The sequence below is a fragment of the Danio rerio genome, chromosome 12, assembly GCF_049306965.1.
Source record: "Danio rerio strain Tuebingen ecotype United States chromosome 12, GRCz12tu, whole genome shotgun sequence".
Classification (NCBI taxonomy): Eukaryota; Metazoa; Chordata; class Actinopteri; order Cypriniformes; family Danionidae; genus Danio; species Danio rerio.
The window spans coordinates 25098806-25112665 of record NC_133187.1 but is presented as its reverse complement, the minus strand read 5'-3'; the positions used below and the strand labels follow the sequence as shown (position 1 = coordinate 25112665).

The 13860-nt window shown below is 35.9% G+C and overlaps 1 protein-coding gene across 3 annotated transcripts in view; it reads right to left on the bottom strand.

Annotated features, from left to right (window-relative positions):
* The window catches only part of waca (WW domain containing adaptor with coiled-coil a), a 69872-nt gene that overhangs the window by 28969 nt on the left and 27043 nt on the right, over nt 1-13860 (bottom strand). For all 3 annotated transcript variants that reach the window (NM_199660.1, XM_009306588.4, XM_005156197.4), the window contains 2 exon segments: nt 7387-7502; nt 11944-12059. In NM_199660.1, the coding sequence (NP_955954.1) occupies nt 7387-7502; nt 11944-12059 (232 nt within the window).

Sequence of the window (13860 nt, the reverse complement as noted above, 5' to 3'; positions counted from 1 at the left end):
AATGTACATAACATCACTACATTGTACAATGTGGCTTTTCTTTTTAAACATTCAAATGTATATCAAAGCACAGCAAAAGCAGTTCGTTGCTGAAATATGCTTCTTCTAAATCCAAACACATTTATATGTTATGTTTTTAACTGCATAAAAAATATGGATGCAACAATAGATTTTGGTTTTACGATTATAGTCTGAAGAATAATCATGGTTTCTCGGTTATCACGTCTAATGTAAATTTAATCTTTATATTTACTGTATAAATACAAACTTTACCGTTTAACATTTGCACTTTTAAAATGTGCACATATTCATAGCACCACATTGCACGGATTTACTTATTTGAACTGTACATACTCACTGCAAATGGACATCTAATTATGTACACACCCACTGTACATATACATTTGTAATCATATTTATTTATCTGCACACTACTGATTATTAATAGCAACCTGTACATATATTCATATATTGTAAATCTGTTCATAGCTAATACAACTAGGGATGCACCGAATATTCGGCAACCGAAATTATAAGTAAAAATAAATAAGTAAAAAGGCCGAATAAATTTTGCCGAACAATGACGTTTTTAATGACGCGATCAAATAGTAACCCGCGTAGAGTGAGAGGGGCGCTCTTTATGCAGTACTAAAGCGTCTTTTAAACAAAGACGCCGAAACAGACCACGGAGTGAAAACAGCTAAAAGTGCGCTCTTAGAAGCTGTCAGCGCACGATTTAGTCAGGCGGACTCAGAACCCCTGTACTGCATCGCGACTGTACTTGATCCACGATATAAAGATCATTACTTGGATATGGGGAAAAAAGCTGCGCACACGAGAAATGATCCAGGCCGAGTTGGACTTGGGAAAGCCGCTAGGTGTTGGAGACGGTCAGGTGATGCACAGCGCAGGAGATGAAAACAGCGCCGAGAGTAAACGGGCTCGTACTACAGATGAGCCGCGCACCGACAGAGAGAGACTGTTTAGTGCTGCATCTCATGTCATCGATGAGAAGAGGAACCGACTTTCATGTGAGACAGCAGGAAAGCTACTTTTTATAAAGAAGAACCTGCCACTTTTTCTGAAGTAGGCGGCTAAGTAGGCTTATGTCTAGGACAGTTATTCATTTGTTTTCATCCACATTTTTTGCACCATTCAATGCACGTTTGTTGTTGTAGACATACAGTTACATTCTTTCAGCAGCTATTCAAGAAGGGGGGCTTCAAAGATGGCCAAATAAAAATATTTTTTTATTTTACTAAATTATTTATTTTAAGTTATATTGTGCTTTGTTTGTATATTATCTGCTGGAAAGTTAAAAATGTTCAGTGTTAAATAAATATTTTTGAAATTGTATTTTTGTTATTTGATTTATTTCTCTGAAAAGCAACACAAAATAGTAAAAAGCTAATTTTACTATTTAATTATTGTAATGGTGAAAAAATTGCCAAACTAAAAGGAAAAAAATGCAAAACACCGCGTTCGGTATTCGGCCAAGCAATTCATTATTATTCGGCTTCAGCCAAGAATTTAATTTCGGTGCATCCCTAAATACAACGTGTTTATAATGTTGATAGTACATCCATCTGTAAATAACACCATGGTTTTTCTATAACTGTATAAATGTGGTCAGCCTGCCAGTTTGTCCATTCACACACATTGTTATCATCACATGATCTCACAACAAAATCACATTACTTTTTTTAATGTGCATACTAGCATTTGTTTGGTAAAAGCGTTTCCATCGTAATTTATGAGCATCTATTCATACCGAACAATAAGTTTATCCTACTCTGTTATGCACATACAGTTGAAACTAGGAGTTTATATACACTGTATAAAAAGGCACACAACCATTTAAAATGTCAGACGTTAATATGACTAAACTTTCTCTTTTAGGTAGGTTTGGATTATGAAATTGAGAAATTGTTATTACTTTTTGAAAGTCAAGTTTACACACAATAGGATTATTATGCCTCTGAAAAAGCTCAGATGATTGTGTCAAGGTTTTGGAAGTTTCTGATTGGCTAACTGACAACATTTGAGTTAATTGGAGGCACAACTGTAGAACAGTATTTAAAGAAAGCCCCCACACAAACACTCTGCTTCCTTTTGTGACAACATGGGAAAATCAACAAACCAGAATCAACAAAAAAAAAGCCAGATTACAGTTTGCTAAATTACAGAATAAATACAGAATAATTTTTGGAGACATGTCCTGTGGTCTGATGGAACTAAGATTGAACTGTTTGGCCATAATGACAAGTGTTACATTTGGAGGACATTGGGGAAAGCTTACAAGCCTAGTAACACCATCCCAACTGTGAAGTATAGGTGGCGGTAGCATCATGTTGTGGAGCGGTTTTTCTGCAGGAGGGACTGGTCCACTTCACAGCAAAGATAGCATCATGAAGAAAGAACATTATGTAGAAATACTGAAGCAACATCTCAAGACATCAGCCAGGAAAATAAAACTTGGCCACAAATGGGTCTTCCAAAACAACCATGACCCTGAGCATACTGCCAAATAAGTTAAAACGTGCTTTAAGGACAGCAGAGTGAATGTTTTGGAGTGGCCATCACAAATGATCTCAATCCTATAGAAAATTTATGGGCAGATTTGAAAAAGCTTGGGCGAGCAACACAGCCTAAAAAAATTGACTCAATTACACCAATTCTGTCAGGAGGAATGGGCCAAAATTCCTTTAAACTATTGTGAGAAGCTTGTGGAAGGATACCCAAAACATTTGACTAAAGTTATACAGTTGAAAAGCAAAGCTAAAAAATACCAAGGAAATGTATGTAAACTATTGAATGTCTAGATATAATAATAAAAATAAATCTCAAAAAAAGAATTATCTTATTATTCTGGCATTTAGCAAATGTAAATCATTTGGTTAATCCTAGCGAACCTAAAATAGTAGGGATGCACGATATATCGGCGGCCATATTGTTATCGGCCGATAAATGCTATTTTTAAGATCAAATTCTAAATTAGGCCGATATCTTTAAGCCGATAAATTACGCAATTGTACACCTGCCACACATACATGGGCGGAACATGTTCAGACTTGTCCTGTGCACTATAATAGAGCTCTTCTCACACTGTGTCCTTTCTTCATGTGGTATTGTTGTGCGTTAATAACTCAGTAAGAAACCATGTTCCTTATCATTGTAGATATGTTTGATTGAGTGTCATTGTGTATTTTGCAATAAATCGTCTCAGGAAAAATTTTTTGCAAATGCCTGCACAAGGGCTAAACAACTACTTGTTAGGCTGTTTGTAATCTAATATAATTATTTGTTATTATCAACACGTTGCTTCCCATGTGTTGTTGATGGAAGATTGTATTCAGTTTGATCAGAATATTCATATTGATTATAACAAGCGTGCATGAGAGCTGTCACCGCGCACGCATGCACACACACACCTGACAGCCTTCACAAATCAACGGGGGAGAGCCTAGGTGCGCCGGTCACTGAATCCAGAATACGGGCTTTCAACTCGCTGCACATTCTGTCTTTATATTAGGCTGGGTTTGTCATAAAGTCATTCGAGCTCAATGATCCTGGTGTTGAATCAAAATATGACTCCAAGGGCAAATCTGTGCCCGCAGTTGAGTGAAACTCACAGCGGTTTATCATAAACTTTTCATCGATCATTTTCCCCGTAATTGACAGCAAGAACGAACACAGAAGCGTTGTCTGATTGAAAAGCACTGCAGCTACATGTGTTCAAAAGAATCTAAAACCTCAAATAGGACTGATTTAAGCCACATTGTCTAAAGTAATACAATCTGTGTACAATCTTCACTTGTACAGTGGCTCTGAACTGTCAAAACACCTCTAAAAAGGCTTTTTGGACATTACATATTTGTACATGTGTACATCACTGTAACACATTTTATTTAGGAATATTTGAGCTGGTTTCAGTCCTTGGCTCTTTCATTGTTGTGTTATTTAAAATATATTTAAATTGCTTGTTAATTAAATCCCATTTTGTTATTTAACTTATTATTTTTTTGCATGGTGACATATGTGAAATCGTGAATATAGGTCTATATATTCACCTTGCAATTTTGAAGTTATAGCTTTTTTGCTTTGAGTATAGACTATTCAGTTCATAAGAGCAGTTCAATCTTTTATGAAGTTTGCTGTAATATAACATTTTGAAATATTTATAATTATCGGCCTATACATATCAGCTATCGGCCTCAAAGTCTGAAGAATTATCGGTTATCGGTATCAGCCAAAAAATGATTTAGCATCAGACATTTTTTAAAAAAATGGTTTTGTTTCATGGAGTGTATGTAAACTTTTGGTTTAAACTGTACATCTTTTATACATATTTCAAAATCTGTACATATTGGCGTTTCCATCAACTGTTTTTATGTGCATAACCAAAATGTGAATAAAAATAGGTGGATAGAAACATAGCTTATGTGATTCCAAAATGTTTCTTGACCTACATTTTATCTTTTATTTCTTAGGCAGTACATCTTTAACTTTACATTGTAACCAGAATTGAAGTTTCTATGCTTTGGTTTAGAATCTTTCTATGACAGTACTGCCATCATAAATTTTTTTTAAAACTCATTTAAAGTTATATTCAGAATAAACAAGCTCTGAATGTAACCTTCAAATGTCAGACTAAAAGAAATGATAAAAGAACACTTCATATTTTTAGTTTACTATTACCCTTTAAAAAAAAATGTCTTCAAAGTAAGGCTTCACAATACTGGAAAAATCTGATATTGCAGAATTTTGTTTTTCCTGCAACATATTTTGCAATGAGTACAACCAGATACCAGATAACTTAATTTCTATTTGGAACCAATTTATAATATTTGATTGGTATGGTCCTGTAGGGGATCAATCTACAAGCATATATAAATGCAATAAAGAAAAAGAATGCATTGTAGATTAGAGTCTAACAGAATTTAGGTACACAGTAAATGAGTAATTATATGTAAAATGATACTGCGTATTCTTTGTTTTATAAATAATTAAATAAAAGTAATGGTTAAAGTTACAAATGCTGCAATTTCTTGGGCCTAAAAGCTTTTGAAATACTCATACAGTCACAGGCCTCAAAACCTTATGCAGATGATCAATTATAAAACAGACTCAACATTGCATATCCTTTGATGTGACTATTGCGAACGAACATATTGCGATATCGATGCTAAAATTATATATTGTGCAGCTCTACTTCAAAGCAAAAAATTGAATATAAAAATGACATTTGGAAATTATTTTGGAAATTGCTTTTAGTTCAGAGCCACTTGCTTTAAAGCATAATAGAACCATGCTTCATCCATTACAACACTTGTAATGAAACTCACAATGCAACTCAACAGCCTGCATATGCAGAACATAAGCAAGTGAAATGTAATTCTGCTGTGGTCAGCGACCATGCATTAACTTAAAGCCACCCTGTCTACATTCGTATCTAGCTTACGTCTATGCAGGACTGCACAATCACAGTCTAATTTTATTATGAACAAATTCATTTTAACCAGGTGTAAACAAGGCTTTTGACAAGCTGACCTAAATGAACAGCCAAAGCCAAAAAGAAGAGCAGAATCTAGCACGAGCTGTTTCACTTTCTCACGATCGCTCACGCACACATCTATATTAGAAATAACGAACTTCTTGAGCAGATGATAATAATGTGCGTGTGATTATTGAAGTGCTTCTGACATCCAATCCTTTGAAAAACGGACAAACGCGAGAATGAAGCGCAAAACAAAGGAGAAGCCTCAAAAAACAAATGAGCAAATGATTTTCTCAGCAATCTAAAACATGAACAAACTGTCATGTTTAACTATTATCATCACCTTTTGGACTATTATGAACTGGGAATGACAGAATTACTTTCTAACAAGAGGTTACATGTGCTGGTAAAGATTAAAGATACAGATGAGAGGTTACTGTGGGTTATATGTTGCGTTCTGAACCCAAATAAGGCTTAAATGTATGCTGTGTGTGGTTTTTCTGTAATTGGTAACATATCGAAGACTGTAAGGGTCTGTATGTGTTCATAAATGATATCATTTATTTATTTTATATACTTTCAGACGTTACAGTAGGCATTCACATTCATTGATCTTCATTTCGCATCATTGATCTGCAGTTATATTCAAATCATGTTCATAGAAAGGTTAGTAATGAACATTTATACAAGTATTTCTGTGTATAAAGCATCTGTTTTGTGAGAAGTGTTTCTCATATATATGAACGACCTGTACAGCTTTACTCTAGACATTTCCTCAAGCAACAATGACGTCATCTAAAACTTTTGTCGTACCATTGGTACCCTTTTGGCAGTGGAAACGCAAGCCTGACAAAGGTGACTGGTTCCGTACCACTCAGTGGAAACGAGCCATACATGATCATTAGATATGGAACAACTTGCTAAACATTTAGCCTATTTGTGTTCAGGTGTTGCTGATTCATTAAGAAAAAGGAAAACACTTTAGTGAAAACAAAAGCTTTTACTGACCATCTGAAATCAATATACTCAATTATAAAACACAAAAGAAATCAATGACCCAAGTCAAACTTTCCATCCATTTCAGGCATGGAAAACTATGTCAAAATCCCTAATATTCTCAGCTTTTCCATGGGAGTGGAGACCCTATGACTTAAACCTGCTGCTTAGCACCTGCTTCCCTCCAACTGCTTTGATAGAGCCAAGCATTGAAAACTAAATCTAAAGAGAAGTAAACTGCTGTGGCGACTGGCAAATAAATGCGAGAAGAAGAAAAAAATGCAGCAGCATGCAACACTGGAGTGTTTAAAGAGCATTAATACGTCATGCTGCACAAAGCAAAGATTTGCTGCTGCCTCCTACCAGCATGGACAAGCAGACCCTGACACTGCTTATGTGGGTGGTGTGGATAAGCAGAAGTTTGAGACATAAAACATAGCAAAAGCTCTAAATACAGTCGTTCTATAAATACAAAAGCAATCTGTGACCACACAGAAAAAGTCTGAGAGGCTACATTAAAGAATATGAGACTCTGCAACAACAAAACACTTTGAAACAAACCGGCTGACACTGTTAAGACTGAGAAACCACAAATGTTTCCATCATCTGCTACATAATCGACAGTTGATCATCTCCATCTCTCTGTATGTCTAACCTCAGACATGTTTGAAAAGTATTAGACTGCACTGTACATTCTGATATTTCCAGAAGCCAGGACAGTTCAACTTGGACTGGTCTGGCCACTAAATGTTATGGAGGCTGACTAAAGCCAAGAAAATAAATTCTGATTATTTACTTGATCATGAGAGTTCTGAAATTCTCAAATTAACTTCTAAAACTATTAATATTCTGGAGTTACACACAACCTTTACACTTCAGGGGGTTACACTTACTAGTGCTGGAGTAGCTGGCGGGTGTAGCCTGCATGGCCTCACGCCTGTAGTCCCTGTCTTTAGGGAAACTGTTGACCACTGCAGCCGTCTTGGTTGCCTCTTTCTGTCTTTGTTCTCTGAAATAAAAAGGCATTTAAAGGTGATCCAAGCATTCACATACAACAAAATCACATCATGTTCAGAATAGGAAAAGCCACACAATAAAATTAAGCCATCATCTCTTAGCATTCTGCAAGTGATTTGACAAAAAGAAATAGCCAGTTGCATTTTGCATGAGTAGCACATTTACATTTCAGACAAGCTAACGATTTCATCATTCACATTGTGCATGTAAGTGCTGGACACTCAACACATGAAACTTAAATTGCAAAGGCTGAGATTTTAAAAGTGTTTGTGCTGTATTTTAAAGTTAGCCTGAGACTGTGATCTTTTGCATGTGAACATGTCACTACCCATTGTTTTCAGTGTCTCTGAGCAGCTTAGCTTGACTTAAATGCTGCTCCACACAAATACATCTGTCCATGTGCTATTAATTTTTTTTCCATCGCCAACATTAATTGGGGAACTAAACGTGAATTTTTCGAGCTAGAAATGAAAAGGCAAAAGAGTAATGATTTAAATTAAGACATTACTAAGTTTGCACTTAAAACACTATGAAATAAAATTGTTGCTACTATTACTATTACCAGACCCCCCCTAGTTTATCATGATTTTTTTGTGATAAAATTACCTGATTTTGTGGTTGTAATTCCCAGACATTTGCAGACAATTTTGCGATTAAAATATATAGTAGTCAACATTTGAAGTGGTTTAAAACCATTCTTCAAAATTGTCTTTAAGGAGCAATAGGTGATTGTCTTTAGAACATTTTTTGTTATGCTGGTTGAAAGTCTCTTCACATTCTAATAGTGCTGATTAAATGATCTAAATATATTTATATTTATTTTTATATTCTTTATAAGGCATAAAACTAAAAAATGTTCATCCAATTAAATATTGTTGGACCGACAAATAGCTCAATTACGACAGGTATCTCAAAATGTCAACAAATTTAAATTTTTGTCTCTTTAAGCAAACTGATACGTCACTCGCGTGTACACATGAAGCATGCATCTACCCCTGACAGAGAGTGAGAGACATCATCCTGCAAACTCTGCATCAACCTGAACTTCTTTCTGAAAGACCAATGTGGCCTTGTATGCATGAAAAGAAAGAATGTTTCTGAAAGGGCTTCTGCCAAAAATGCAGCATCAAAACTTTTAGAAATCCTGAATCAATATCGGAATTACTTTTGAACGCTGGAGGGCAATGACGTTATGCAGTTCAAAACAACGATCTGAAGGATGACACCATGGCTGAAGTACTACATTTAGACAGGTATGTTTTAAACTATTTTAGCCACGCAAAGCTTTTGTAGATTGTGTTCTTGTTTATAAATGGGTTTATATGCACGGTAGTGTTGCTCAGCCACTGAAAACATCCGGCTATTTTCAAGTTCATGGAGTACCTTTTACAGCATTGATAATATAGACACAGCCAAAAGGTGGTTGTATAACTCTTAATTTTATTCACGATATTACTTTCTCTCAGATTTCACTCCGCGGAGCATCTGACATAAATCTCACTGGCCATGCGTTAGGGCTTCCCCTACTGTAATAGACCTAAAACACAAATTGCTGTAAAAGTAGTCATTGGCAGTGAAGCGTTTTCTCTCACTAACTGTAGGAAGAGTTAAACGAAGAGATTTATCGATTTTACATTGTCATACATGTAAAGCACAAATAATTTATTACTTATTAATTAGCTATTATTGGACCTTCAATTACAAGGTCACGTCCAGCAGCCGCCATCCTTATATCAATCAACTTCGTTAAAAGCTGCTTGCTGTTCTGTCTGTTTCCTTGTTCCAATTTGTTTGCTCCAACTTTCTTTTCCAGTCTGAAGCGTTTCAAACACACAAAATGTCCAATTCATGCCACAGGATGTCTAATCCCATCTTTGCTTTGACTTCAGATGCGGATAAAGCGTGAGTGTTTTATGTGTGCTTTAATACTGCACAAGATGCAGTGGAAATCGTTCTTCCCCACTTTCATGTAGGCTAATGTTAGGATTGTGAGGGCACAGAAGAGTCGTCATTTTTCAAGAGACACTTAAATACATCACGTGTACTGCATATACAATGTTTAGAAGGCATGTAAAACAATTAATTGCAAACTGAAAAAAATATATAATTTGATTATATGGTTTGGAATTGAACATTTTATGAGATTGTTTACATTTTTTGCGAATATTTTGCGTTTAAATTAAGAATTTTGCAGGATCTTGAAAATGTGTGACATTTTGTTAATTTTGTGTTGGATCCAGCGATGGCAAAATGCGAAAAACTATTACGGCAATTGTTTTATATTATAGTGAAATCATTTTACTTGGTTATTAAGATCATTATAATTACTAAAAACACTACAAAATATAGATTTAGTTTCTACATATCAAGAAGAATGTGAATGTAAAATCTGATTTGTTTGCAAAAATAAAAAACATCTTGTGTATTTTTATAACTGAATCTGCATTTCATTTCAGAGGCTGCCACTGTCCTCCAGTGAAATACAATGCATTTCCCAACAGTCAAGCCAGACTGCAGAAATATAGTTGTGTAAACTGGCAGTGAGTGGAGTTACAGAGCAAAACAAAGACAAATTCTTAAAACATGGAATGCAGATTTTTAAAATAGAATAACTGACTTCAGCATTTTTTTTTTTTAAATAAACAAGTATGTTCACTTAGCATGTTTCTTAAATAACTGCAAACTATAAAAATAGTGGCATTTTTACAATTTAGGAAAGTCAAAAACCTACAGCACCAAGAATTGAACACATTTTTGCTGCATACTAGGGGCAGCACGATATTGGAAAAATCTGACAATGCGCTACCTTGTTTTTCTGCGATATAGATTGCGATATACTTTGGGACCAAAAATTCTTTTCAAGTATAACACTTTATTTTAAGGTTCAGTTCTTGCTCTCAGAAAAACACTTTGACGTTTGTCTCAAACTCCTGATTTGCTTCTCAATAATAGTTATTAAGATAGTTTAAGTATTAGGTGGGATTAGGGATGTACAATAAGATCATAAAGAACATGTGCTTTATAAGTACTAATAAGCAGGCAATATATTAATATCATGCATGCTAATAAGCATCTTTAATACTAAGAATAGGTTCCTAAAGTGTTACTGAATGTATTCATTTTGATTGGCTGGGATGAGGCAAGCATAGATAAATGCAACAAAGCAAAGCTAAAAGTGAAATAAACAGTGCATGCTAGAGCTGCACAATTAATCAAAAAAGATCGCAATCTAGATTTGACCATCTAGACGATCTTGATGGTCGTGACGTGAGCTGCTGACTGTGCGGGCGTGCGCCCTGCTTAATGATAGATGCGCGCGCGTCTACTTTAGTGAACAGAACCTGCATATGCTGTGAGTAACAGCTAATAAAGTTGTAAATAATATTCAGCTTGCGGCACAGAGTGATCGTTTGAGAGCCGCACGAAGTATGAACAGCACTTAGCAGTGAAAATGAAACCGAAAGCGTGCATATCATTTAATTAATCATATCGCATTTTAGAGTTATGACTGCGACAAGCATTTGATGTTTTTTCTTTCATAGCGAACACACAGTTGTGCATAAAAATAAATGTTTACAGTGTCAGTATAACTACTCTAGCCTATATAATGTTGATTTTACCAGTGAATTAAATGGTCTAATATTGTTCTTAATGAGATTACAAGCATAGGCCTATATCTCAAACATAATTCAACATCAGAATTATTATAGGTAGAATAGAATTATGTATAGAAACCAGTAGACCTACACACAATATTAATATTGTTGTTTTACCATATGTTTGAAAAAAAAAAAATCTCATATTAAGCTTTATTTTATGTCTACAGAATCGTGAGAGAATCATGATCTTTATTTTAAGCCAAAAAAATAATAATAAATAAATCACGATTCTCATTTTAGCCAGAATCGTGCAGTTCTAGTGCATGCATTATGAATTACATATGTAAATGTAAAAATTACACTGTAAAGTCAACTACATATTGCAAATCTTAGCGACGTGACTATTGTGGATGGCCACGTTATTAATGCTGAAATGATAAATTGTGCAGCTCTACTGCACACTCAAATACGGTCAAAATGCCTTAAATTAATATGCAAAATATCTTTTCCAATACATTAATATGAATCGGCGCCAATTAATGAAGGTCATAAACGTCAGTGTGAAAGCTTGAGCACAGCCACTGTCACAGTGTTAAAGCTCACTGCGCGACTCTGGTCACAGACTGCTGATTTGCTGTGATGTGCTGCAGACAAAATGTGTGAAACAGGCATAATATACTAATTCTGCAGAAAGGATTTTCATAGGATTGACAAGTGATTCTTATTGATCAACTTTTGTTATGAAGACGACGTTTAAGGATTAGTCCATTACTAAAAAATTATTAAGTGCTATTTGAATCAGAGCTGACAAGAGAAAAAGTTTGTATTTAATACCTCTCCAGCCACTCTTTGGGTTTCTCCCACTGAGACACCTCTGTCCTGCAGTTGTAGTAGTACTTCTTCCCTGAAGAACTGATGTGTTCAGACCAATCATCTGCCGGTTCAAATGGCTGAATAGAAAAAAAAACAACAGGTATGAGCATTGGGAATGCTGATATCAGTAAAAGAGACATGAAAGGGAGAGGTAAAGGAAGGAAGATAGAAAAGAAGGGTGGGGAAAAGAACAAAGGCAACAACAAAAGCAAAGACCTGAAAGGAAGGGGAAGAAAGGGAAGACAACCCAGGTGTTTGTTGTTTTTCCTCTGACATAAGGGAAGGCTAAAGCGAGCGTCAGTATGAGGAAGTTTAAAATATAGAATAAGACTGGGGAGAAAAGGGAGCATTAGAGAGAGACAGACAGATGGAGCATGCAAGTGAGAGAGTGAGAGCCAGTTGAATCCTGATGCAAGCGTGTGTAATATTTGATGAGGTGGATCTCTGTGCATCGCCCCTGCAGGATGCCTCTTTAATCTGCCTGAATCCACCCTCCACCTACTAGCAGTCTGACAGTCAAAGCCTCACACCATCAAACCAGACAGTCCCGATCATTAAAGCTGAAGTGTGCAATTTCTGGGCAACTAGAAACACCAAGCAGAATAGCAAAAATAATAATAAGTTTCCTGAATGTTTTCCCCGTCGGACAAGAGGGTCAGGAATTGGTTTAGACTGACCCAGTTAGCTGGAGCCAAAAGTATCTTTCTGACTTGATACTCATCCAAAGAAGACGTGTATTCTGGCTAATTCTTTGCTAGCAATGGATTTATTAGGATCATGTGCCAGCACGCAAACAGATAGCTATCCACAGATGTTATAAGGGGTTTTAACAACAGGTATTTACAGGAATTCAGTAATAGGTAATAGGTACAGGACCAGTCAACTGGCAACAAATTTTTACCTTCAGGTCATTATCCTGGTTGCAATTACACCATCGCTATGATGCATGCCAGCTAAGAACAACATCAGTAGCAACACTGAACAAGTTTAACATTATATTCTGATCAAAGTATATTGCCAAAAGTTGAGACACCCTCAAAATCACTAAATTCAGGTTTTCCTATGACTTCCATGTCCAAACTGGTGGTCAAATGTGCACAGAAGTCACTTTCTGCAGAAGTCAATGGCTACAGATTTTTGTGGGCTTCAAATTAGCTCAAGAAGTTTGTAAAACACTTCACTGAATGGGTTTCAATGGTCGAGCTGCTGCAATCCAAAGGACAAGTCTAGATTAAGCCTCATTCACACTACAAGCGATGCGCAACGGCAAAGCAACAAGCGACCATTCATTTTTAACAGCGAGCGAGCAACTTCCAGCGACCTCTGTCTATGAAAGCGACAACGACCAGGTAGGCGTATACAGCGACAAAGTTGAGAAAACTATGTAAATGAAAAGCAACTTTGAGCAGCAGCCAATATGAACACCAGTACAGCTCAGGTGATCATCTGTCAGCGGTGTAAGTGGCCAGTTGTATTCCTGCTGTATATACCTACACAGACTTGCATTTGAAGCAGAGTCACCCAGAGCGACAGGCAGCTACAAAGTCGCTACAAGTTGTTTTATAGGGGTTGAACTCTTAATGCTTCAGCATACCAAGACATTTAGGACAAAAGCTATGTTTCAATCCAAAAATGCGAATTAACTTTATGCGTAAAACTGAAATATTGCATATAATGTGCGAATAAAGCAGCGTTTCCATCCAACGAGTCAAAGAGAACAAAATTGTCACTTTCTGATTAACTGGTGCCAAATATCAACAGAATTTGCTGTGGTAGGACAAGCTGCGTAAATCTTTTCTTCATTTAATAAAAGACTTGCGCCTCAAAAAGAAATCCTGACTCACAGTGAATGTTATGCTTCTAACTTTTTTATGGAAA